The sequence below is a fragment of the Musa acuminata genome, chromosome BXJ2-4 (genome assembly GCF_036884655.1).
Source record: "Musa acuminata AAA Group cultivar baxijiao chromosome BXJ2-4, Cavendish_Baxijiao_AAA, whole genome shotgun sequence".
In the NCBI taxonomy this organism is placed as follows: Eukaryota; Viridiplantae; Streptophyta; class Magnoliopsida; order Zingiberales; family Musaceae; genus Musa; species Musa acuminata.
The window spans coordinates 5,946,092-5,972,622 of NC_088341.1; the positions used below are offsets into that span (position 1 = coordinate 5,946,092).

General features: G+C 41.8%; 3 protein-coding genes and 2 pseudogenes across 4 annotated transcripts; 3 read left to right on the forward strand and 2 right to left on the reverse strand.

Moving 5' to 3' along the window:
- Nucleotides 1-966: 966 nt before the first annotated feature.
- LOC135582455 (uncharacterized) lies at nt 967-2,963 on the forward strand. 2 transcript variants are annotated; one of them, XM_065103191.1, is made up of 4 exons: nt 967-1,664; nt 1,743-1,835; nt 2,190-2,257; nt 2,564-2,963. In XM_065103191.1, exons 1-4 carry the CDS (start codon nt 1,005-1,007, stop codon nt 2,697-2,699), a joined length of 957 nt encoding a protein of 318 aa, XP_064959263.1. In that variant the 5' UTR covers nt 967-1,004; the 3' UTR covers nt 2,700-2,963. The 2 variants fall into 2 exon arrangements, with proteins under 2 accessions (XP_064959263.1, XP_018681188.2); XM_018825643.2 differs by having other exon boundaries at nt 2,190-2,303; nt 2,564-2,702.
- Nucleotides 2,964-5,391: 2,428 nt separating this feature from the next.
- LOC135610891 (uncharacterized) lies at nt 5,392-9,184 on the reverse strand (annotated as a pseudogene).
- A 2,141-nt stretch (nt 9,185-11,325) lies between these two features.
- On the forward strand, nt 11,326-14,295 carry LOC135610941 (uncharacterized; annotated as a pseudogene).
- A 244-nt stretch (nt 14,296-14,539) lies between these two features.
- Nucleotides 14,540-17,483, forward strand: LOC135609686 (zinc-finger homeodomain protein 5-like). The gene has a single exon (XM_065103197.1). The coding sequence runs from the start codon at nt 15,775-15,777 to the stop codon at nt 16,852-16,854; it is 1,080 nt and encodes a 359-aa protein (XP_064959269.1). The 5' UTR covers nt 14,540-15,774; the 3' UTR covers nt 16,855-17,483.
- A 4,003-nt stretch (nt 17,484-21,486) lies between these two features.
- LOC135608954 (protein RADIALIS-like 3) lies at nt 21,487-25,650 on the reverse strand. The gene is made up of 2 exons (XM_065102034.1): nt 22,627-25,650; nt 21,487-21,746 (listed from the first exon to the last, which is right to left on the reverse strand). The coding sequence occupies exons 1-2, from the start codon at nt 22,844-22,846 to the stop codon at nt 21,742-21,744; spliced, it is 225 nt and encodes a 74-aa protein (XP_064958106.1). The 5' UTR covers nt 22,847-25,650; the 3' UTR covers nt 21,487-21,741.
- Nucleotides 25,651-26,531: the final 881 nt, after the last annotated feature.

Consider the following 26,531-nt stretch of genomic DNA (forward strand, 5'->3'; position numbering starts at 1 on the left):
CGTGGGACGGTATGTTGAATCGTGGTAGGATCGGCCGACATAATCGAAATCAAATGGCATCGTTGATCAAAGGATTTATATTTTGTGACTTATGTGAATAAAAATATTTTCGGAAAAATAAATTCTTTTGGAAACCAAATTTTTTTTTGGTTGCCATGTGACAATCTTATAATATTTAATGAGTCTTATGAAATATAATTATAATTAAAATCTTTTAAATTATATTTAAATCAATTTTAAATCAAATATTAGTACACTTTTCTATGTAAGAGATCAAATAAAAATTAATACAACGTATGATGTCATTTTAATCCATCTAATTGATAAATCGAAACTACATCCTAGATATTGTTAAGATTATGCATTACATGGGTGAGCAATTATGTTAAATAAATAATTATTTTTACATCTCAATCGTCTATATATATATATATATATATATATATATATATATATATATATATATATATATATATATATATATATATATATATATATATATATATATATATATATATATATATATATATATATATATATAAGGCACTGATAGAGACTCACACGAAAGGATAGACAATACCCTCGTGGCATGATCTAACCAAAGTTTTATGGTCCAATAACATCCGACTGCAATCAATGTTGGTCAAATCCAATCTAAGACCAATTGAACTTCCAGCGAGATTGTTGTCCGTCATTCTTCGTCGATCCTCGAGCTGGGGATGTTAATGAGCATTGATGAAGTAGATGGATAAAGTAGTTGATCTAAGATGATGCCAGTGTGATCTCTTTGAAATAGTGAAGTAGAGAGCCAACGAGTCTCTGGAGGAAAACAATGAAACGAGTTCTAAGGAGGACTTCTTGAAATCCGACAGTGACCTACAGCGGCCAATGCTGCAATCATTAAGTTCTTCCCAGCCGCCACATCAATTCCTGCTACCTGTTCATTCTTTATAGCCTTGTACCATGGAGTGAACAAGGACAGAGGCCAAGATAGAGCAGCAGAGATGGTGAACTGGGTGGAAGCACAGAAGCCTCTCTTGCACTGGCTGGCGCGGAGGGCCGGCCTCCGGCAGCAGACCGTCGAGCTGGAGCCCGGCACCGTCATAAGCTTCTGGGTTCCCAAGGCGAACGTAACCACCAAGAAGAAGAGCTGTGTCTGTAACAGTAGGAAGGAGGAGAAGAAGAAGAATAAGCCGGCGGTGGTGCTGGTGCATGGCTTCGCAACGGACGGGATCGTGACATGGCAATTCCAGGTTGGATCCCTGGCGGACCGATACGACGTCTACGTGCCGGACCTGTTCTTCTTCGGCGGGTCGGCGACCAACTTCCCGGACCGCTCGCCGGAGTTCCAGGCCGACTGCCTGGCGGCCGCTCTGGGCCGCCTCGGCGTGCAGCAGTGCACCGTCGTGGGGTTCAGCTACGGCGGCGTGGTGTCGTTCAAGATGGCGGAGAGGTGGCCCGACCTGGTGCGCTACCTGGTCGTCTCGGGCTCCACGTTCGCCATGACCGATTCACTCAGCAGCGCGACGCACAAGAGGCTCGGCGTCTCGTCGTCGGCCGAGCTCCTTCTCCCGGAGTCCGTCGAGGGACTCAAAGGACTTCTTTCTGCGGCAACTTATAAGAAGCTCTGGTTACCAGACTGCTTTCACAAGGACTTCCTTGAGGTGTTTCTATATACGCATACACGCATCTCTCTTTGTGCGTTGCACTTGTCCCAGTAATTTGTTGTTGATGGTGTTCAGGTGATGTTCACGAACAGGAAGGAGAGGGCGGAGATGTTGGAGGCGTTGGTGATCAGCAGCCAGGAAGCCAGCGTCCCTCATCTCCAGCAGGAGGTGTAGACCTTTATATATAGTTCTTTCTGAAACACGATTAAAGAGGTGGTCACAGATACCCAAAAAAGTATATCCTAAGGGAAAATATTCACCCAAATCTAAGGTTAACTCTTAAATGTGATGGGACACTGCCTCTCCAAACCTCAAGCCATTCCCCTCACCTTTTTCAGTATTTTGGGTTAGAGATGTTTGTAAGAGTACAAACCTAATAAATCATGCAGCTATTCCAAAGTACAACAGTCACTCACAAGCAAAAGCTAATAAATCTTAGCTCAAATTTGATCCAGTTTTATAAATATCCATCAATTTCTCGTCGTTCTCTTATCTCACACTGCCTTTCTGATTTGGCTGCAGAGGATACTTCTACTGTGGGGAGAGAATGACAAAATATTCAACCTAGAGCATGCTAAGAACATCAAAGAGTAAGCTACACGTCATGGTAACACCACACCTAACCTTTCTCCAAGGGTATGCCACTGGGGACTTGGTTTGAATTAGAGATGAATTCTAACAATTTCCAAGCCCACTCTTAAAGGCTTTCACTTGTTACCACACCTCTCTTTTGTTCAAGCAAAAAATTTTAGTGAGATTTGCTTTATATTCATTTATTAACCATTTTCGATCCTCAATGGATCATTCAAATATAAAAAATACTTATATTATCTTTTGCTTTCCAACATAATCTGTGACTACCGTGAACTCACATCCTATGACTATCAAATTTACAGGCAATTGGGAGAGAAGGTCACCCTAAAAATCATAAAGAAAGCAGGCCACCTTGTTCACTTGGAGAGACCCTGCATTTACAACAGGTGTTTGAAGGAGTTCCTTGTGCTTGTCCATCCTGAGGTCAGTCAGAAATGATCAACTTCAACCACATCCATATTTCTACTCGAGGATCATGGACATGGGTCACATTATATTAGATTGATGATGAAGCTCATCTTCAGCCTCAAGGTTATTGCAGAAACCTTTTATAATTTAGAAGCATATAGTTCACAATATATGCAAATTACAGAGGAATGTGAACTGAAGTGCGTCTTTGTCGCATCGTTCATCCAAAAGACTCTCGCTCTCCTTTGTATACTTTATATAATTCGAAATAATAAATACATGTCACTGTCTCAATGTTCATGTATCATTGAGTTAAGACTGTTATACGATTCTTCTAAATATACTTTCCTAGCAACTTAAGATCTTGAAATTGTTGATCATTTAGCTTAAAAATCTTTATCATGGTTTGGGAGAAGGCGAAGTGGGGGTGGGGGGGGAGGCTGATAGCTGAGGTGGAAATAGGTGGAGAAGAAGGAGAGGGCGGACGCCATATGGGGGACCGGTAGCAATGCAAGATGAGGCGATGGAATAGGTAAGCTTGGGGAGTAATGCTATTACTATTTATAGGTAAAGAGAGAGACATATATATAGAGATAAAAGTTAGGTTACCCATTGGCGCGAAATGCAAAGACCAAACATGTGGTGGTAATTAGCATGATTACAAGATTGGATAACTTAGTTTGTACTAAAAGCAATAAATTTGAAAATTTAGAAAAAAAATATAATTGCTGAGCACCGTCTAATTAAGTGAAAGCATACAGAGATGCTTTTGCAGTTAAGGGTTAGGTTAATTGTGAATTTGTGGAAGCAATCGATCATCGGATCGGAAACAGGCGGAGGATGAAGAGGCAAGAGGTGGTGGGTGATTCTTCTCTATGCGGTTTTGAGGTCCTTACCTGAGACATCCATCATTTGAAGGAGCTCGGGAATCCACGGTGTCTTATGGAGTCGTCGATACAAGATTTCGGATAAGACAAGGAGGAGAAAGAGGGATACAACTTTGTTGGGAGTGTACAGGGCTTTACGATCGCTACATTAATAATAACAATCCATTATATCGTAACACAACGTGGAATAGTATATTGAGTCAGTGGTAGGATCGTCCGACATAATCCAAATCGAATGGCATCACCGATTGAAAGATTTATGTGATTTCCTTGGCCGAGAAAGAAAGAAATCTTATAAGAGAAGAAGTGTGGAACAGAGGACTTCCTAAATTAATAATCTATTTCATTCCTAATTTAATTATACATTACTAGACCTTTTTTTTTTAATTGCCATGTGACAATATATAGAGATAAAGTTAGACTACCCATCGGCGAATCTGATAATATTTCATGAATCTTAGGAAAGGTAATAATAATTAAAATCTTCCAAATTATAAGAGATTAAATAATAATTAAAATAATATAATCTTGATGTCATTTTAATCGACATAATTGAAAAATAAAAGACTGGGACTAAATAAAATTTATAATATATGGCTGATAATAAAATTAATTTTAAAATATTTGAAACTTCTGTTGGTGAAATCGACTCTAACATAAAAGATCTCTTCTTACCATTAGTTACATCCTAAGAAGTCAAAATCAAGTTGAACATCCTCTAAAATAATTGCATAGCAATTAATATTTAGTTCAATATCAAGATAGCTTGATCATAATCTTTTGACAGCTTAGCTCTGTTTTCTTCTTCCTTATATGTGCTTTATAAATTTTTTAGTAATTTTTACTAAATTTGAATTAATTTTCTTAGTAAGTTTTTAGTAGACAGTATGTTCCTCTCTCTCTCTCTCTCTCTCTCTCTCTCTCTCTGCGAATGCAGCCAACGAATGTGAATTCTTTATTCCCTCGGTGGACAGTTATTTCTCTTCAACATAATTTCTTTTTAATAATATTCTCTATTTTCAAGTAAGATGAGGTTTCTCTACAATTTGCATCCCAAACATCTTTCTGGAATGCATCAAGAGACGATTTTTTTTGAGGTGGATATCTCATTCGAACCATCTGACGTGATCAATTGCTAAGATGATCTTTATGGAGATGTTAACAAGCATTGGAGTAGTTGGATAAAGTGGCTGATCGAAGTCTGTGGCAGTGTGATATATGCATAGGAAGGAAGCAGAAAGCATCGATCCTTTGGAGGAAAACAATGACACGAGTTCCAAGGAGAACTACTCGAAATCTGACAATGGCCGACAACGGCTAATCGTCAATACATCATTAAGCATTCGCATTCCCCACATTAATTTCTGGCTTTGATGCAACCTGCCCAACTACACCGGAGAAATCAAAGCCATTTCTATATGGCCTCCTACTAGGGAACCCTAAATGGAGTGACCAAGGAGACAGGCCACGATACAGTAGCAGAGATGATGAACTGCGTGGAAGTGCAGAAGTCTCTCTTGCACCGACTGGCACGAAAAGTCCGTAAGAGAGAGCTCAAGTGAGGCTACCAATTGGCACGAAACGAAAAGTCCAAACATGTGGTCATTGGCATAATTGCAAGATTGGATAGCTTAGTTTGTACTAAATAAATAAATAATAAATAGCTGATAACCATCTAATTAAGTGAAAGCTTATGAATAATACAGAGATGCTTTTGCAATTAACGGTTAGGTCAATTGTGAATCTGAATCATGAATGATCACCATCAGTGATGCTTTGATAATTGTTTTGCGTGTATGATGTATTATCTGAACAGATTGAGATTAGGCAACCGTTCATGATGCTGGAGATCCGCTTGTGCAGATCTCAAAGCGGGACATGATGGAGGATCCATAACCAGCATCAAACCTTCCCACCTTTAACAAGAATTAAGAGAGAGGATGTAATTTAACAAAAAGGGTTTGGTCTTTTGACCAATGCGACAGAGATTATAAAACGGTAGAAAGCAAATCCAGCCATTCTCAAGTCATTTGTTTAATAATGCTGAATATAAGCTACTGAAAGATGGCTAGACTGGGAAGAATTTAATGCTTTAAGCTCCCAGACTTTTGTACATTTCATTCTGGCTGATCCCCACATAACTCGATCCAACATCTGAATATTTCTACTCGCTCTAAAATAGAGCTTTGAGAAGAATCATTTTCATGAACTTGTTTGTCAGTCCCAGTATAAAATCATCTGAGAAGAATCCTTTTCATGAACTTGTTAGTCATTTATATCATTTATAGTTGCCTCTATCAGGTCTTCCACAACCTATGACTGCTCTTAAATTTTGGAAATGAATTAAAATCATCACTGAGTTGTAAACCAATGTGTACTATAAGCATAAACATCAGTGGGAAGATAAGAAGCCACAAGATCCAAGTTGAAGCTTACCACCTTTGGACCAGTCTGACCAAAGATTGCATTATCAGAAGCAATAGTAAAAATCACAAACCATGTGAAATATATGTCCACCACCAACAGCATAGCCTGCTGCTACCTGGTATTAAACAAGATGCAAAATCAAATTGTTTTGTGAATTGAGAACTAAGACTCAGAGAACAAAATGGAAACGAATAGAAGAAGCATATACCATTGCTATAACAAGCTTAGGAAGACGGCGTAACTGAACCTGAAAAGGACATGGCAAACAAGAAAGCATATCATGCTCCAACAGAGTATGAATGGCAACTCCTATACTTTGAGCAAAGCCCTCAAGTGATGCTAAGACCTGAATTTTCCTTGATCATAAACACCAGAATTATGGATCTTGATGTATAAGACTGGAAGTTCCAAAACTTGATCAGAAAATCAACAGACAGTAACTAAAAGTTCAAGAATCTAGAGAATATAAAGGTTTCAAGCAGCAAAAGAAGTCAATATGTCTCAGTCAACCATGCTGCTGGGCGAGATCTAAAAAAATGCAAATGAGTAGATATAATTTAAGAATAGTATATTTTGCATCTAGCTTTTGTCATATGGTCAATGTATAACAACCCTGCAAACAGGTAACAAGAGAACAAAAGCAAAAAAAAAAGAGTTCCCAAGAACCAAAAGCAGAGCCCGACAACCAAACCGCATAACATCAAACTCACCACTTATTTGTGCATGAATATAATATTTAAATTTTGTGAAATACATGTCTCTATATAAGAAATTTCACTGTGAAGTTATAAATTCGTTTATAACTATCACCAGAAAATAAAGATCACTATTAAAACATATATACAAAGGAATCATGGTATCAAAGTATCTGTTAATCTTTTGATACATTTAATCATTAGGACAAAGCAAAACGTGCACCTGGAGATCCAACACATTTAGATGACCAAAACTTTCAGAATCAGCATATCCATCTGAGCTCCTCAATGCCTGGTCACCACCACTACAAAATGCTTCGTTTCCCTATTTAAAGCAAATATAAATTTTCAAAAATATAAAAAAGCTGCACCTACAAATGCTTCTTGGTTGATAACAATGAGAACTGTTTTAAGGAGAGAATCAAGACACAACATATTGCGCAAGTGAATCAATATCCATATAACAGATCGATAATTCATGATGTTGTGTATACCTTATAGTGCTGTCATCCCTGGCATCATTAAATGCCAGGGATTTGGAGACATGAAAGGAACTTTTACAAAATACAATTTGGTAAACAGAACTTTGGTCGAAAAGCATGAAAGGAACTTTTACCAACTTGCACAAAGAAGCTCTTTAATAGTATTTGGTCGAAAAGCATTCCTTCTCTCTGGATTGTTGACTGTGATCTGGAGACATGAACGGAACTTTTACCAATTTGAAATTCTTAATATAAAATATTAGGCATGATGAACAAGGACATTTATATACTATAGCCGAACATAGCTGTTCTACAGTTTTAACTTCGTATCCCTATCGTGCACAACAATCAAGTAGTCATTGGATATAGGGTTTCATGTTCTATTGTTTACAGTAAGTGTTGATTATCTTCTGGGAATATCATTCTCAATTTAATCCAAAGATGAAGGTTAGAGTATAAACAACATGCACTCTGCAAATGAAAAATAGCTTCTTTTTTTTTCTATGCTGCATGCAAAAAGAAGAGAAACTTTAACTACATGAAGGATTCCACTTGTCAAAAACATGCTGCTCTATGATCCTTACCAAAACAGAGTATGCCATTACCATACTAAGTGTCCTGTCTCTTGATCCAGTATCTACGAACAAACATGACCTTAATAAGATCTCAACCAAGGAGCTTATTATAAGTTTCATGTGAACAGTTTTTTTTGGAAATTGCAAAATTCCATGGACCAAATAGGATGCAAATTACTGCTCCAGCAAGTATTTAAACATGGTTATTGTTATTCTGATTTATATACACAGGGACGTCCGACGTATGGTCGAGATGTCTTCGAGGTAGAAACGTCAAGCTCCCAAATGAAGACCAGGGTTGGTAGAAGTTTTCCGACCTGATCCCTCTTATGCCCAAATTAATAACCCAAGATAAATGAATATGATAATAAGTGATCAAAAAAGTGATCTCGTATAACTATGTTAGAAGTAAACTTTCATACATAATAATAAAGGGACGGAATATTCTTCAATAGGAAAACTTTTAACTATCTCAATTTGACCATTTATCCTCATAGGCAATTAGGGTGCAGCAGCCTATAATTACCTGATTTGGACCCATGTCCACATGGGTAGACCGATGAGAGATAACCTTTGTCTCTTTCAGTTTATATGAAAGACATACGTCGAATGATGATTGATCGATAATATTCTTCCTATCAATTATTTAAAATTTTATATACTTTCAAAAGAATATAAAACCTAGTATATTCTTTGTACAATCTATGGAGGGTACTCTGGCTATTTTTTGGTACCCTAACAAAGTTTGTTCTTTTCTATCTTTCCCCTTCGTATAACTTAGCACGACATCCGACAGAGTTTCCCGCTTCATGTGGTTTATCGTGTTCATAAACACGAAGCAACACTGTTGCATTTGGAAGGTAATGGACATAAACTCTTGGCCATGAGGTTCCTTTAAGAGAATTTTACCAAGAACCCGAACAAACAGCTTGGAACGCGAAAGACAAAAGTAGCTAAACCATCAACATTCCACAAGAAACTAACTTAACGATTTCAGTGCACTCGCACCTTCGCAATTCCCTTTTTCCCTCAAAAGAAAAAGAAATTAAACTTTAACTTCGCAATTCCCTTTTTCTCTCAAAAGAAAAAGAAATTAAACTTTACCTTCGCAATTCCTTCTCCCACGGCTTTCTCATAGATAATGTCAGTGTACTCTTTTCCGGATTCATCGCACGCAGGTATCCACGTTGCCTCTCGCGTCGATACCTCTCTGTGTACCCGACGGTAGTTGTCGTTTGCGGAAGTAACCGATCGCCGGATCGGAGGCAGGCGAGGAGGAGGAAGAGGCAAGAGGTGGTGGGAGATGCTCGCCATTCTTCTCTCTGCAGTTCTGAGATCCTTACTCGAGACATCCGCCATTTGAAGGAGCTCGCGAGGAGCTCGGGAATCCACGGCGTCTTATGGAGTCGCCGACGCAGGATTTCCGATAAGGAGAAGGAGCAAAGAGGGACACGGCTTTCTTGGGGGTGTAGAGGGGTTTACGACCGCTACATTGATAATAACATCGTGAGACGGTATATTGAGTCATGGTAGGATCGTCCGACATAATCCAAATCGAATGGGATCGAAGGATTTATGTGATTTCTTGGCTAAGGAAGAAAGAAATGTTCTAAAGAAGAAGTGTGGAACAGAGGACTTCCTAAATTAATAATATGTTCCGTTCCTAATTTAATTATACATTACTAGACCAGATTTTTTTTATTGTCATGTGATAATCTAATAATATTTCATGAATCTTAAGAAATATAATAACAATTAAAATCTTCCAAATTATAAGAGATTAAATAATCATTAAAATAATATAATTTGATGTCATTTTAATCGACCTAATTGAAAAATCAAAAGATTGGGGCTAAATAAAATTTATAGTATATGGCTGATAAGAAAATTAATTTTAAAATATTTGAAACTTCTATTGGTGAAATGGACTCAAACATAAAAGATCTCTTCTTACCATAAGTTACATCCTAAGAAGTCAAAATTAAGTTGAACATCCTCTAAAATAATTGCTTAGCAATTAACATTTAGCTCATTAACAAAGTTGGTAATATACTTTTTCCTAAATTTGAATTGAATTATGACTTTTACCTCCGTATCGCCTATACATTGTGTTCCTCTCTCTCTCTCTCTCTCTCTCTCTCTCTCTCTCTCTCTCTCTGTGTGTGCACCCAACTAATGGGAATTCTACACTGATTTTATTCAAAGGTTTCTTAACAATTTTTTTTAGGTGGGATCTCATCCAAACCATCTCACATGATCAATTGTTAAGATGATTTTTTATTTTGATGTTAACGAGTATTTTTAACGTATCGATCCTTAAACTTTAAAAATTTATATTAAAATTTTTACAGTTATAAAAATAAAACATCTAACCTTATTTACTATGACACCATCGGCTTTACCAATGGAGATAAGCATGTGACAACACATACGAGAATGATATGAAAATGATGAACAAAAAAGTAATTTCAATATTCTAAGTGAGGCATCTATATCGGTTCTGCTCTCAATTGCGTCGACGAGAGGTGAGGCAAAGGCCTTACATCTCGTCGATGTAGATGAAGAGTGATATGATGCCAATGCAAATGCTTCACCTTCTACTCACACAAATGTAAAGTATCATCGGAGAAGGAAGATGGAGAGCAATGACGGGACGTGAGACAAGGGGAGATAAGGAAGCGGATGAGAATGAGGATGATGGTCATGCCGACATAGATGCAAAGTATTAGTATCTATAGCTTCTGCTCTGCATTATCCTGCATCTGTGTCGATGTCGATGCATACAACAAGCAATGCCAACATAGATACATAATGTTAGTATTTACAATTTTTGCTCTACATCGCTCTGCATTTATGTTCATGCCGACACAAATGCAAAGTGGCGAAAGGGGGAAGAAGGATGAGCATTATTCTGCATGTGCATCGACACAAACACACAGATGTAAGGTGATATAGAGCAGAAGTCATATATACAATTCCGAGCAATGTCACTCTATATTTGTGTTAGCACGACCATTTTTCTCGTCCTCTTTCTTTGCCTCACCTCTCATTATCGCTCTTCCTTTTTTTCCTCCTTCAATAAGAAGCCACAAAAGTCCCTCAACTCCATCTCTAGAACTCTACCAACCCATAACCAATAATATCAAAAAATATATAACTGAGACGTTAAAATTATTATTTTTATATTATTTTTATATATGTTATCATGTGTGTATCTTTTATTAGTAAAGCAAATATCGTTAGAGTAAATGAAAATTGTCTAATCGTAAATATCGAGATATCAAAATTGAGATATCAAAATTGTCTAATCGTTAGAGTAAATGAAAATTGTCTAATCGTAAACATTTAATTTTAAATATCGAGATATCAAAATTGTCTAATCGTAAATAGCCCGAAGAAGAGTCACTCGGAATCCGACAACGGCTAATCGTACATACATCATTAAGTTATTCGCATTCCCCACATTAATTAGTGGCTTTAATGCAACCTGCCCAACTACACTGGAGAACTAAAATCCATACTATATAGCCTCCTACCAGGGAACCCTAAATGGAGTTAACGAGGAGACAGTCCAAGATATAGTGGCAGAGATGATGAACTGGGTGGAAGTACAGAAGACTCTCTTGCACCGGCTGGCGCGGAGAACCTGCCTACGGCAGCAGACCGTCGAGCTGGAGTCCGGCACCATCATGAACTTCTGGGACCCCAAGGCGAAAGGAATTACGGCGACGAAGGCAAGTGCCTGTAACATTAGGGAGAAGGAGGAGGAGGAGAAGAAGAAGCCTGCAGTGGTGCTGGTGCATGGCTTCGCGATGGACGGGATCATGACATGGCAATTCCAGGTCGGATCCCTGGCGGACCAATACGACGTCTACGTGCCGGACCGCTCGCCGGCGTGGTGTCGTTCAAGCTAGCGGAGACTAGCCCGACCTGGCCAGCTCCCTTGTCGTGTCGGGCTCCACGTTCGCCATGACCGATTCCCTCAGCAGTACGACAGTCAAGCGGCTCGGCGTCTCGTCCTTGGCGAGGCTCTCCTCCCAGTGTCTGTCATGGGAGTCGAGCCACTTTTGTCTGCGGCAACTTATAGGAAGCTCTGGTTCCCAAACTGCTTTCACAGGGACTTCCTCGAGGTATTTCTATATACGGATACATGCATCTCTCTTTTTGCGTTGCCCTTGTCACAGGAATCTGTGTTGATGGTGTTCAGGTGATGTTCACGTACAGGAAGGAGAAGGCGGAGATGTTGGAGACGTTAGTGATCAGCTGCCAGAAGCCAAGTGCCCTTCTCTCCAGCAGGAGGTGTACACGTTTATTTATAGTCCTTTCTGAAACTCGATTAAAGAGGTCATCACATATACCCAAACAAGTACACCTTGGTCAACTCTTAAATGTGGTGGGACACTGCCTCTCCAAACCTCAAACCATTTCCTCTCACTCTTTTAGTATTCGGGTTAGAGATGTTTGTAAGAGTACAATCCTGATAAATCATGCTGCTATTCCAAAGTACAACAATCACTCTCTCAATCAAAAGCTAATATATCTTAGCTCAAATTTGATCTTGTTATATATATACTGTCTCCTGTGACTCTGTATATCCATCTATTCACCCTCATTCTCTTGTCTCACAATGTGTTTCTGATTTGGTTGCGGAGGATACTTCTACTATGAGGGAGAGAATGGCAAAATATTTAACTTGGAGCTTGCCAACAACATCAAAGAGAAGCTATAAGCCCTAGTAACACCACACCTACCCTTTCTCCTAGGGTATGCCATTGGAGTGGCTTTGGTTTGAGTTAGTAATGAATTCTATCCCAATCCAATACTTAATATTTTCACCCTTGATCCAATCCAGTCCCAACCATGATTTCTAGCCCCACTCTTAAAGGCTCACTTATTGTCAGTTCTCGCTTTTTCGTAACACACCTTGACGTTCCATTTACAATCCTCAATGGGATCATTCAAACATCAGAACACTTCAATCTTGTGACTACTGTGAACTTACATCCTGTGACTAGTAAATTACAAGTAGTTGGGAGAGCGGATCACCTTGAAATCCATGGAAAAACCAAGCCACCTTATTCACTTGGAGAAACCCTTCGTTCACAATAGGTGTTTGAAGGAATTCCTTATGCTCATCCATGCTCAGGTCAGCCAGAAATGATCAACTTTGCTCACATCCATAGTTCTACATTGTCTCACCATCCTCGTTCGAGGTATATATAATGTGAAGTGCGTCATTGTCTCACTGTCCTTGTTCAAAGTATCCATGGGCCTAACACCGATAGAGCTCAAAAGCATACGAGTGAAGATTGCCATATAATTCTTCCAAAATGCCTTCTTGGATTTAATGATCATTTAGTTCAAAAATCATTATCATGGCATCAGAACTGCTCGAAATCTACATTTATACGATGGCAATGCCACGGAGATATGTAAGCTGGTTAGGGGCAATCACATAGGATTCGTCGAGGAGAACCGGAGAGTACAGGGCAGAGGGACCAGAGAAAGCAGGGGAATGGACTTTATCTAAGGCAACCATGTACCCTGTCCTTGATCACACAAAAGCTGGCCTGCTCAAGTCTCTTCCCAAAAAGAATAACAGAGAAAGACAACAGGAAATCCCTGATCAAGGGAATCCTTCTCCATTGTTAAGAAGGAAGAAGACGAGCGTTCCTCTTTCTAAAAACGTAATGGTGTCCTTGAGCTGCTGAAGTAACGAGTCCACTTCCACTTGGAAATTCTTTAGCAAGATGGCATCAATCTGGAATATTTGTGTATGAAGTGGCTGTGAAGAGATGCTTCATTCATTAGAGAACGCTCGACTTCATCATATGCCTGTGTGCGCAACAGTGCAGCAGCACCTATATACTAATTACATCACATCCGTCCACAGGAGATGACCAAGATGTGATCGGTCGTGTGCACAAACTTTGAGGCAAAAGAAATTTGAGATTCAAATGGTTGGGGTCGTTCCACGCGTAGAACATGAGCCAGTACGAGCCAAATTGCTAATTAACACCGCGTTTGTAGCCATGCCATGGGAACTCGGCATAATCCACACTAGATTTGTGGGTAAAACCAATGGGATAAGTTTGATTAAACCACCAGCTCTTGAACCGGATGATTAATGTAATCCGATTTGATGTGCTGGGAGAATGCAGCTAACGTTATGGCATTATATAATACGACTAAAGGGACACGTTTGCCAATTTAGATGCATGCATCTCCTGTACGTTGTCATTCATGATAATATATCTCATGTCATTCCTCCCCCCTTGACACCTCCAATTGGTCTTCAGTTGCAATAGAAAACACTAATCGATCCCAAATCCCAAGTCAAACTTTGTAGCTTTCCCTTTAGCAGCAACGGGAAGCTACTGGGATGTGTTCTGGTCCCTCCTTACCCCATGCGGAATGGTCTCAATTTCTTTGAGAATTGGATTATGTTTCACCACCACTTGGATCTTCCACAATTTTGATTCTTATGTGTTCCATTCATGCAGTGGCAGCGCAGTGGAGATGAAGAGGACAGCCGAAGAAGCCCATTTTGTTTGGTGTGACCGGAAACCCTTGCGAAGCCACGTACGAACAAGGTTAGGCTAAACATGCCACACGTCGCTCATGCAACCCTCCACTTCGCTGTCTCAAAGCCGCATGGTTCAGCGATCTCCGTGGAGTAGGCATTTAAACACGCAATCGTAATACAAAACGTTGTTGTTGTCCAAAGAGATGATTAGCTCGATTAAAATCACATGAAAATTGTACCACTTTCAGCTTTTGATGATCTTTTTCGCATAACAATCGTTTTTTCTCTGCATAATAGCGTGGTATGTGTTCATGTCATGTGCTCCCAATGTTACAGAGATACTCGGTCTATACAAAATTATAGTGTTTCATGAGATCAAACTCAACGGGCTTGCTTGCTAGATGTTCTGGGAAAGTCCAAGAACAACAGAAGACTAGTGTGGAGACTGGAGACAGATCATGAAATGCTCTTAATGTGGGCATAGAAAGCAGCAGGATGGCGACACTATGTCAATGGATGAATCAGTAGCATTGGTTGGTTCGGCGGAGGACAGCCAGGCCACCTCCACTACGCCTTGCGCAAGTTGAGGACAGCAGTGGAGGGCCGTTCGCAGGTGACAAGATGGCAATACGGAATAAAGATGGGGAGAGGGCTTTTGCGCAGGTGACGAGGAGGAGAAACCAAAGGAGGGACGAAGTAAAAGCTGGCTCGAGAGAGCTGGTGGTAGACCCCAACCCCTTTCAGTGCTGAGCTCTGACACACCAACAAAGGAATGGGGTAGCTCTTCCGGCCCTTCAAATGCCATTGCGAGAGCAGACAGGGGGGAGGAGCTCAATGGAGTCGCAGAAGAGGCACAGAGTGAGGAGGAGGAGGACGTGGTAAGCGGCATACAGCTAAGGTAAGGACGCAAGCGATGCAGAGACCACACACGTGCACAGATACACAGCTACAGAAATTAATGTGATCACCGGGTTGCAGCAATAATTATGAGGGCAGGGACCAGTTTGCAGGGCGTGGAAGGGGTGAAGTGTGAGCCTGTCGGTTGTTCCCTGCGGCGACCCCAGCCACCCTTCTCTCCTCCATTGGTCTTCCATTGCATCACCACGTCGTCAGACGCCCCCATCTCTCTTCGCCCCATCATGATCTGATGACCAGGAGGGGGGATGGGTATTAGGAAACCATGTCCTACACCATTTCTTCTCCGTCCCTTCCTGTCTCTCTCTCTTCCTTTCTCCCTCTATCTCTTTTTTGGTCTCACTCAAAGCATCCCATGCGCCTCCGGGTGATGCTGCTTTTAGTGCTGCACTTGCTCGTTTAGTCCCTCTCATCGCTCATCCTCGCTTTTGTGAGTGCAAGAAGAGCTGGACCGGTGTCCCTTGTTCCAAGATATTTGTCCTGCTACGATCTGCTTTGTTTGGTTTGCTGAATTCCACTGATCCTTCTTCTCTGATGGGTGCGAGGTGTAAGAGGTGACAGTACCAGAGCGGTGTTGTAGGTGGGCAGAGTCGAATTGATGGAGTTTAGGGGTCCTAGTGAGATCAGGATACCTTCCTCCCCTCCTGGTTACAACACCTCTCTCATCAGAGGGGGATCAGCCTTCTCCAAACCCATCCTCCCCTCTGCCTCTCTCGTTTCGCCAAGAGGAGGAGGAGGAGTTGGTGCTGATGGTGGTGGTGCAGGAGGAGCTGCAAACGGTAACATTTTTGGCAACGCCAGAGCTCCACCACCAACTCTTGAACACACCACCACAACTATGGATCACACGCCCCAGTCTCTTACCAAAAACGCAGGTCAAGATTCCATCCCGAACTCGTCCCCAGGTGCAGTTGCTGCGGGCGTGTCATCCCACACCAAACCCGCTGCCACCACCAAGACCTCATCCACCATCGCCGCGACTGCTACTATCTCTACAAGATACGGGGAATGCCTTCGCAACCACGCGGCTGCCATAGGCGGCCACGTCGTGGACGGCTGCGGGGAGTTCATGCCGAGTGGCGAACCCGACACGCCCGAAGCATTTAATTGCGCAGCCTGCGGCTGCCACCGTAGCTTCCACCGCAGGGATGGTGACGGCGGCACCAACGCTGCCGGCCCCTACTACCATAGCACAACTCGCCTGCCTGTGCTGCTCCCGCCGCCCCATCCCCACCACCATCAGAAGCAGTTCCATCTCAGCGGCTTCTGCAGCCCGTCAGCTGCCGTGCCTGGGTCGTCCGGCTTCATCCAGTTCTGTAATACCAACCCCAGCGGCAGCGGAGGCACGACGACGGAGTCGTCGAGCGAGGAAAGGATCAACGCGGGGGCGCCGACGCCCGCAACCATGCCGAGGAAGCGGTTTCGGACCAAGTTCACGGCGGAGCAGAAGGATAAGATGTTGGCCTTCGCCGAGAGGGCCGGGTGGAGGATTCAGAGGCAAGATAGTGCAATGGTCGAGCAATTCTGTGCCGAGATCGGGGTGAGGAGGCAGGTGTTGAAGGTCTGGATGCACAATAACAAGCACACGGTAACTAGAAAGCGGCAGCAGCAGGAAGAACTCGCAGTACAACAACAGCAATCGCAGCTACCGCAGCCGGGGTCTCCCCTACTGCATTAGCGAAGACCACACCTTCAATGGCTCTTCGTTCACAGAGGATGCAGAAGAAGACAACGAGGAGACGGATGATTCGTTTTCTTGTTGGTTTACTGGTTTGAGGCGCTGCTCTTCTCCTCATCGCCCAGTACTGTCTGCTTTGGCATTTTAATCATTGTTCTTCAACTTGCAGTCTGCTTTGATCGATCGTTCGAGATCATTTGAGCTGTGCTACCCACGCAAATAGATGATTAAAGGATCTTAAAACGTGGGTTACAACATACGAGAGTTGATCTCTCAAAGCATCTCCATTCTTCCACATCTGGTGTTGTCAACATTTCCGGCTGCACGGTAAAGACATCATTGAGATGCAACATGAAATGCTTTCATCCTTAGGATCCAATGTGCATTGCGTTCCTTGAAATCATTGCTAGGATCATTATCGTCGAGCAAGAAGAAAGTGAAGGGAAGGCAACATAGCCACCTTGGAATCTGGTGATGGGACTGACAAACCCTATCACCTCAACCAAGAACTCCGCCGTCTGTTCCCGATTCTTGTTCCTCCACCAGCATTTCTTTTCTTTTCATGTTCTGTGCCTTGCTTGTTTACCCGAGTGTTATGAATTAAAATCCTTAAGCTTTTACTTTCTTTATATTATCTTCTATGGTTCTCAGAGAGCAACATCATAAAATTCTATTTCTTTCCAAACCATACGGACACAGATCAAATTTCTGTCATTGACTTAAGCTTCTGGTTTTCTGGCCGCTGTGGAGTTCCATTTTGCCACCACATATTGAAGTAATGCTTAAGAGATAACACTATTAAGCTCATATATGTACTTGAAATATTCTGGCTATAGTTTGCTTTCCATCTATGCCTTCGATCGGATACGGAACTGAACAGCTTGAGATCATGACACTTGTGAGTCTGACCATAATATTTTCTTCTCCTTAATTTTGAATCATATGCAGTAATCCATTCCTCAAATTGCATGCAAAGGCTGCTGTTTGCTTAGTAATTTTATTCATATCTTATTGGTTATTTTTGTCGATTGACTGCTAACTTGTTATTTATTATATATGATTTAGATGGGTTCCACTGATTTATTTTCCCCTTGTAATATATTATCAGCACATATGTATGATATTTTTTTTCATGTTCCTCACTCACTCTTGCAAATTAAAGAATGTGGGAAATATAAGGTAAGGATTGCATTAAAAACGTGTTCTTAATGCAATTCCATGTTTTTACAAAGTAGGAATTGTTTATTTTTCTCGATAATTTAGTGTTGACGAGTAATTTTATTGCTTCAGCATAGATTTAATGATCCATAAATAACTTTACATGTTATTTGCAAGTCTTTTATACTAGTCTGAAAGGAAACCCTTAGGTTACCTGTCGAGTTCGAGTTGGTCGACGGAATGGGGCCTACCATGAACTTGAATCCACAATTTCGGTCCGACGTGGAGGGTACTTCTTCCATGCGCCTTCGATTGATTGGTTGATGGGGGTGGTGCATGTGTCCTCAATTCATCTACGAATAGGAGCCATGGAAGCAGGTCAAAATGATTGGTTTCATTTGAACGACACATCAGACTATGTGATCTTAATGAGTTAGCAAAGTGATTTTTTTTCTGGATTTAAGTCAGTTTATATCCTTGAATCGGTAATCAAAGCAAGAGCTGTATAGAAGTCTTGATTTGGAGGCAAAACAAGGAGGTCGAGAAGAGGTACTAATGGAAGATCGACTCTATGGTTGTTCGATGAGGTCGATGTTCTTGACAAGCAGGTCATGGTGGCACGGTGGTGCTTCACTTCCTCGGCGGACCGCCCGCGGCCGACCGCCCGGACCACATTTTGACACAGCTCCGGGCGTCTCCTCGTCGTAGAACGGCAGCGCCAGCTCGAACAGAAGTTCTCCTCCTTGCTCCGGTGAGTGTTTGAGGACTGAGAGCAACATCTTGAACCGTATCCCATGTTTGACGTCTTATCTTATTGTGAACCACCAGAATGCATTTCAAGACCATAAAACGCACAGGTGATTGATTAGCATAATCGAAAATGGAAGAAGAAAAGGAAGTAAGATGAATAAGCTTGATCAATTTATCATGAAAGTTCCAAAACATTTTTCTTTTGAAATATCTCTATATTTTTATAAGTTTATTAGGGGTATTTATGTATTAGTATGTATTTTAGTCTCAAGATTGTTAGGGTGATGTCCTAATCAACTTGATTAGTGTTTTCGATGTGTTTCTAAAGCTTTTCGAGGTCGAAGGTGGAGCACTTATAAGCTTCGAGGGTGATTTGCACGATGATTGAGGTTGAGTGTGGGTTTTCCGATCTTATTCTTATGATGCTCAAGTTAATCCAAAATAATAAAAAATATATCATCTTAATTATCATACTAAAGATAGTTTTGAATAGAATGAGAGAAAATATTTCGTGAAATATTCGGAAAAGCTTGTAAGAACTATTGTCCACGTAGACAATAAAAAAAGATAACATATAATTGTCCTGCCAATTACATCATCATGTATATGTTCATATGATAACGGATAGATAGTATGTTTTCTATCAAATATTAGTATAAATAAAATAATATTCCCTAGTAAAGAGTGATGAGTACAAATACTAAGGCATAGCTTTGATAAGGATTTGATAAGGCGTATTTTGGGCCTAAGACATGTCATAGCCGATGCCACATGCCAAGTCAGAATCCATGTACCGAAACGCTGCTCGATATGTCTCGTCTTGAGAGCTCGGGGTGGTGCTGTCTGTCATCGTTCTGCACGTCTCGAGACGACGACCCGTCAGAAGTGTCATCCCATCCCTCGAGGGTCAGCGGCCACGTCGAACCCGCGTACAATTGACCCTTATACAATAGTATAAAAGCCCCTGGCCGACATCCGGCTAGAGGGAGACAAAAAAAGAAACAATCAAACCCACAACTGACTTGCTCGTCAAAGGGGCCAAAGTCGGAAAATACTTGACGAATGACATTTCTGCAGGAAAATGACCTCCCGCGAGCCGCGAGCATTTCAACCCAGAGATCACCATCCGGCGCGCAAGAGAGAGCTGCCAACCGATTTGGAGATCGACAAACGTCGATGATCACTCCTTCCCGAGGGCACGGTCACCTCGTCATCCAACTCAGTCGACAGAAGGCTCCTGACATCAACCCGTGGGCCAAGCCGTACTGACTCATCAACCACGGTACATTTGTTCACCAACACTATCTGCAATCAAGATTTAAGGGCATAATTAAGCACAAGAAATAAGATATGTATCAAAATGCTATCTATATATGCTTACTAGATAATTAACATCAGACACAAAACATTAAGCAACCACTCTTCGCTACTGTCTTTTCTCTTCGGGTATAAATCTTTTCCGATCCAATACACGACATAAAATCTGGTTTCTTGAGGTGAGAATTAGCAATTTCATTAAGACATTAATGTTCGAATCCAATATACACGCATATCAGTATTGAGTACCCCAAGTGAAGCTCGGTGTGACCCCATGCATCACGGGCCGTCTCCTTAACAGGAACTGCAGTCAATTCCCTACTCTGTAAAAGACTCTCTTTGATTCCTCCTCTCCTGGTCTCGGTAAGTTTAGCTGGCTCTTTCCTTGCAGGGTACCTCCCTGCAGCTCATGCTACTGATCGCCCTCCGGGAAAATTAGGGTTCTTCTGGCCTTCTGTGTCCTCTCCCCACCCCCCCTCTGCCACATCTCCTAGTCTAGTTCAAGACGGTTAATAAATGCACACAGTGTCTCGCCAGTAAAATGAGCAGGCTTCATCTAACTTCTCCGAGTAGAGTTCATGACTCCTGTTGACTGCACTGTGTGTCAGTTCCTGCTCGGATTGTGCAGGGTCTGCTTCATCCACATATATTAAGTTTTCTTGCGCCGGTAGGAGCTCATGACTTGACCTCCACATTGTAAACTCCGCTCGTCGAGTCACTTTCTTTTGTGTTGTTCCTTTTCAAGAATTGTTCATCCTTGGGGCGAGGGCTTGCCGGCATCTCATGCCAATGCGATGAACCTTCTTGGACGGGAAGAAGACTGGTCATAAATCACCCATCCCTCTTGACTTTTACCAGACATCAGAACCAAGTCAAGTCTTGTACCCATTGAGGTTTGCCTCGTCTCATCTTTTGTGAAGAAGCAGTGAAGCTTGAACGACGTTGGTGTCTGTTTGCTGATCATTTGTGCCTTAACGAGCCAAGAACACAGTGCCAGTTAATTCAGTGTAGTCGAGCAAATTAAGATTAAGTTACCTTTCTTTACCGAAAAGGCGGATTGCTCCGCTAGTTCTTGAAATCGCCGTCTCAGATCCGGAGATCTTGACTTGCAGAAAAGTGAGAGCAGGATCCAGCAAAACTTGTCTTGGTAATGATGGGGCTTACCAAGCTCGAGCTATTGGGTTGTGGTCTATTTCATCAAACTCTTGTCTCCTCCATACTTGTAACATCGGAAACTTGTCTTCACTGCTCTGTGCATATTCGTTTTAGCATTTCTTTTACCTTCAAATTAATGGTAATTTATCATCAAATAGACAAATTTTGATGCTGTGGAACCTCATTAGGTGCCCCTGCAAATCACTCGGGTATGCATATAATGTAACTCGGTATGGTTATATAAGCCAAATATTACAAAGCAAGCATACCTCTTATGCCTATAATAACGGTAGCCTTTAAAGAGTACGATGTCTCTATAGAGTACATGATAGAAGGGAGAAAGAAAACTAAATAAGAGAAACTGATACTGAGTTCAGTGAGATTTGGTCTTCATATAGTCGAATAACATTCTAATAACTGATGCCCAGAGAAGAGAAATGGCCATATTGCTTCACATAGACAAAGCAACTGCATGCTAGTTTGTGCTCCAATTAAGCTCCAAATACTTCAACCTGAAAAAACAGCAAAAAAGATGAGATGAAAAAGGGAAGATTCAGATGATTAGGAGGTTGAGGTTGCTTAATATCTTCCACCGAACATTTGAAGGCAGCAGAAGAATGTGGCTGTGGCTCTTCTGGTAGGATAGACACCCTAAATGAAATGTTAAAGTGTTCTCATGAAGGTGAACCTAAAAGAAGCATATTATAGAAGCCAGTAGAGCAAGACTTATTTTTCTTCTCTATTGAGTACTAGGCCAAATATTTCATACTAACATAGTATTCTGCATTATTTCAGGTATTAGTTGTCCTCCTTGCACAATAAAAATCTTTTATATATATGCATTGTTATTTCTCTAACTATCCATATGGGTGAAAGTACTGATCCATCCACACTCTAAAAAATAATAACAAAAGAAAAAGAATCTCCAAACACCTGAGACCATTAAATGGAGTTTGCTGAAGGAATACTGCTGGAGTTTTGGGGTTCATATGCAAAAGGACTAGTGTTTTTTATTGCATCTCATGTGACTTCGCTGGGGTTGACGAAGTGCCAAAGCATTAGAAGACAGTGGATAGTACACATGCATTTCCTGTGTCATTTAGATATCTCAGTATTCCAATCTAGGCAATTGGGATAGGCCTTTTAGCTAACCAAAAGCAACAGTTCTACCCAAACCTTCTCTCTCTCTCTCTCGTGGAAGATACAAATTATGAACGAAGCCAAGGGGAACAACCTGTTGTTTCATGCAAAACTAAGCTCTGCAGAGTAGGAACTCAGATATTTTTGGAACTGTTTGGCCAGATTAAACAAGGAGGCGCTAGTAGAGTGCAATGGCTGAGCACAGAAATCTCAAAGGAACAGTTTGATGGCAATATATATATGTATGTATACCTCTGCTGCCGGGGGACTTGTAATGGACGTACGGCATTTGGCCAGCCTCGATGCGGCGAATGTCCTCCACGAGCAGATCGTAGTGGCGCTTCACTTCCTCCGCCGTCTTCCCGCCGACGGCCCGGGCGATATTGTGCCAGCGGTCGGGGGTGTCCTTGTCGTACACCGCGAGGGCCCGTTCGAACGTCTTGTTCTCCTTCGCGGTCCAACCCGATGCCATCTCAGGGAGTGGGGGGGGAGTGGAGACTCTGTCTGAGCTCTTGCTCGAGCTGATCCCTATGGGGAAGGCATCTGCCCGGGCGGTGCTTCTTATGAGCCGGAAGGGAGTAGGCTTTGCATGTGAGGTTACGTTGGGTCTCCTTTTTAAGGACTAGGAAGGGCACGATAATGGATGCCTCGGACCTCTCACAGCCACAAAGACCGTGAAAAGAATACATAAAGTTGTGTGCAGGGAAGTGGGAGAATCACAACCCACTTCTTTGGAGTAGAAAGGATATGTTCTTTTCTTCTGTCTCTTAGCTTTCTTCCTTCCCACAGTTCTCTCCTCTTTCTTTCTCTGTAATCATCTTGACATACTGAATGCAAATTGCATGGAGTTCACCACAAGACTGCCTAATTAGGATGGAAACAGAGGCTGTTATTATCATAAACTTTTGGTTCTTTTCATGAGAAAGGACAGTACAGCATCTGCATCTGTGCCTCTTCATGTTCGTGATCTGTGATAAGAATAAGATCACAATAAAGATGCTACTGTACAAAAAGAACAGGGAACTGAATGACACCCAGCTGTTGCTTTCCGTTTAGAGAAGGCCTCGGCGCTCTGCTGTATCTAATCGACCTTATCTGTCTCCCTCGTTCCCGGGCCAAGGGACGAGGTCATGTGGCCTGCAAGCCTTTATTTTACTGCGAAGAGATTCCCTTCTCCACTGGATTCCCTTCTGTGTTCGCAGTCTCTACCAAGTTGCTTTAGAAAGATGAGGAGCTCGCAAGCGTTCCATGGCATGCATGTCATACAATTGCTGATCAGGTGGCTGTTCTTGATCTTTCTGAACGCTTGCCAAGGTGATATCAAATTGTCTATCGGTTCAAGTTCAGTAGCGAATATTGGGAGATAGCTTGGAAATGGAAAGGAACGAGATTAAGATCTCAGGTCATAAAATGATTCCTTTTTTTTGGCGGAGTGACCAATATGCTTTGTTTTACATACCAACTCTCTCATCAAAATCTGTTTGTATTGTGGAGAACTTACAGATCTGATCTCGACTTTTTTCGTCCATAAAGATCGATAGAGTATTATTGATCTTCCTAGCTTTCTGGCAACTATGATAACATATGGCGATGACATCATGTATAATCTGAGGTGTTGTCTTCCTCCAATGGTGTAAGAGCAGGAAAACACAATAGTAAGAGTTCGAAGCAGATTTGTTTCCACTGTTAAATATCTTAGGGTATCTTTTGAGATGAAAACTGCTTTGGTTCATCGTCCACATGCCAAGATTCCTCAACATAACTTTTAGCAAGTTGCCACAGGAGTGGAGTTAGGACCATGTTGATCCTGGCCGACTGCAAGTTGATGCCATGCACCTTGCCTGTTCGACATTGTCTAAGATCCGAGAGAGTGCTTCTGTCAAGTTGCAGACCAATTAAAAACACAGGAGAGGCACCACAGAAGATTCCCAGGGCTAAGAAGCAGCATGACGAGGTTATACTGCAGATGCTCTTATCATCAGACAAGTCACAAGATTACACAGCTAGTTTAGCAGTGGCATGGCGCTGATACGTTCATGCGGTTGCTCATGCAGTGCAAACAGGGTCCCCTGGGACATCGAAACTAGAGCAAAAGGAGTGTTTCTCCTCCTATGACTCGGGAATGAAGTGGTCGAGCCTACCATGATATGTGCCAAACACCTAAAGTTCTGCTTGTCTCTGAGATGTGGAAGTCCAAGATCCATGAGAAGAACCGTCATGTTGCAGCAATTTGCTCGTTTAAAGTTCAGAGCAACTTTCTTGGTAATCTGCACTGCAAAGGAGTGCTGATTGTGATCAGAATCCTTATCATCTCATGTCCACCTCCACAAACCAGTGGTCGGATTGCTTCCATTTCCACTCTACGAGTACGTATCAGCGCTACTATGGTCCCTTTTCTGATATCTAGTCATTCAAGATGCTATCTTGATTTCTCTGTGAGTGGAATAAATTTAGCCAGCCTGTTGTAAGATTCAATGCATCTCCAAGATAACTGATGACACAAGCAAGTGAACAGAGAACCGAGGTAAGAGAGACTTCCTCTGGCAATCAAGATACTGCATGCATGATTTCAGTGGGCAGAATGTTCCTAGCTTCATGGTAGGTGCATGAAAGCAATTGCAGATGCAATCTTCAGAAATTACAACAATGTAGATTTTAGCCTCCATTTCCACATAGATCAGAGAAATTGATATATAAGAATAAGAAGCACTACTAGTACCAAAGCTGGAGATGACATGGTGAGCTTGATTGTATAAGGCTGCTGAACTCCGAAAGTTGTCTTAGTATGATGATCAACAGAACCCATAAATTCTGGATTGATTGAATGAAATTTAACTTGAGGATAATAAAGTAAGTAGTACTGCGAAGATTTTTCCCAAAAATGAAGGAAAAAAAGGGTGGTAGTATTGTGGAGAGGCTTCAACATCATCATCTTCCTTTACTACCTAGGAGGCCACTGTACACCTGGCATATGTCATCATGGCTGAACACAGCACATATATGAGCAACATCTGTTCAATGCTTCATTGGCAAGGAAAACTACAGTGTAAATCCATCTCCTCAAGGATTGAACCTTACCTCTCCATTAAAAAGTAACCGGTAGCTCCAACTCCAAAAGCTGTCTTCTCCTGCTCTGTAAATTCACCATGACCAAGGCAAAGACATCGAGAGAAAGAAGGATGTGCCCAAGAAGTCTCTCGTCTCTCCAAGTCTCTACACCATAAAAAATAAGGATGTGATGGCATTCATCTCAAAAGCTCCCCCCTCTCGCTCTACAGCATTAGAAGGTCAATGCTACAGTTGGCTGGTGGAGATTGGACCGACGACCTATCCCGCAAAATATTATTTCATGATATGTGTTGAGGCCGAACGAGCAAACTTCACCATTTCAAATGGCCAAAACATAGTTCTTCCTTATGTACTTCAATTAATGCTTTGATTGTGGAGGACCAATGATCTGAAACAGACACCACTATTTCACCGACACCAATCAAATCGAACGAACAAGCTCGCTGCAGTAGCTGAAGAAGGCCTTCAGCCACCGAGTGTCGTCGGCTCCGCAATCTGCGCCACCACACCACCATGACATGAATCCCTCACTTCACGCACATCAAGTGCTCGGGAATTTACACCTTCCCAAACATATTTCGAATAATTCTACTTTATCCAAAGGTAAATTTCAATGATTCGAATCATATATCTAGTTTTTCTGCCTTAACCCGTTCCAATCACAATGGCCTACGTCTTAAATTTGAAGTAGGCAACGACAGGGACGCGAGCGTGCATGGATGAGCGTTAGGTGCACCGCGTACTCATCCAAAACTTAGTGGTACAGGTTCACGATGTGTGCCATGAATGAGCTGTTTGGCCCCCATAGCTTTTGTTGTGTTATCAATGATTTAAGGAAGGGAAACAACAGATGACTCCAACGCCATATATCTGGCAACTCCGATATGAGATGAAGTTTCTTTGTGCACTGCTCTATCGTCACCCGCTTAATCTTATCGGCTCAAAGTACATGACAGCGCCCGCGGGGCATGTGCGCGCACATGCGCTGTCGTACGATGATCCGAGAGCGAACGCGGTGGGATGGCAAGTGAGAAGTGTGCTCTGATTTGGAGCCGATTGGCTTATGCGGTCCAAAATGGGTTAATAAT

Bases quoted from the DNA above. Each gene is read 5' to 3' on its own strand.
- LOC135608954 (XM_065102034.1), bottom strand. From the start codon at position 22,846: ATGGCATCGGGTTGGACCGCGAAGGAGAACAAGACGTTCGAACGGGCC.
- LOC135582455 (XM_065103191.1), top strand. From the start codon at position 1,005: ATGGTGAACTGGGTGGAAGCACAGAAGCCTCTCTTGCACTGGCTGGCG. The intron at 1,665-1,742 runs GTGTTTCTATAT...GATGGTGTTCAG, and splicing joins TTCACAAGGACTTCCTTGAG to GTGATGTTCACGAACAGGAA. The intron at 1,836-2,189 runs GTGTAGACCTTT...ATTTGGCTGCAG, and splicing joins TCCCTCATCTCCAGCAGGAG to AGGATACTTCTACTGTGGGG.
- LOC135609686 (XM_065103197.1), top strand. From the start codon at position 15,775: ATGGAGTTTAGGGGTCCTAGTGAGATCAGGATACCTTCCTCCCCTCCT.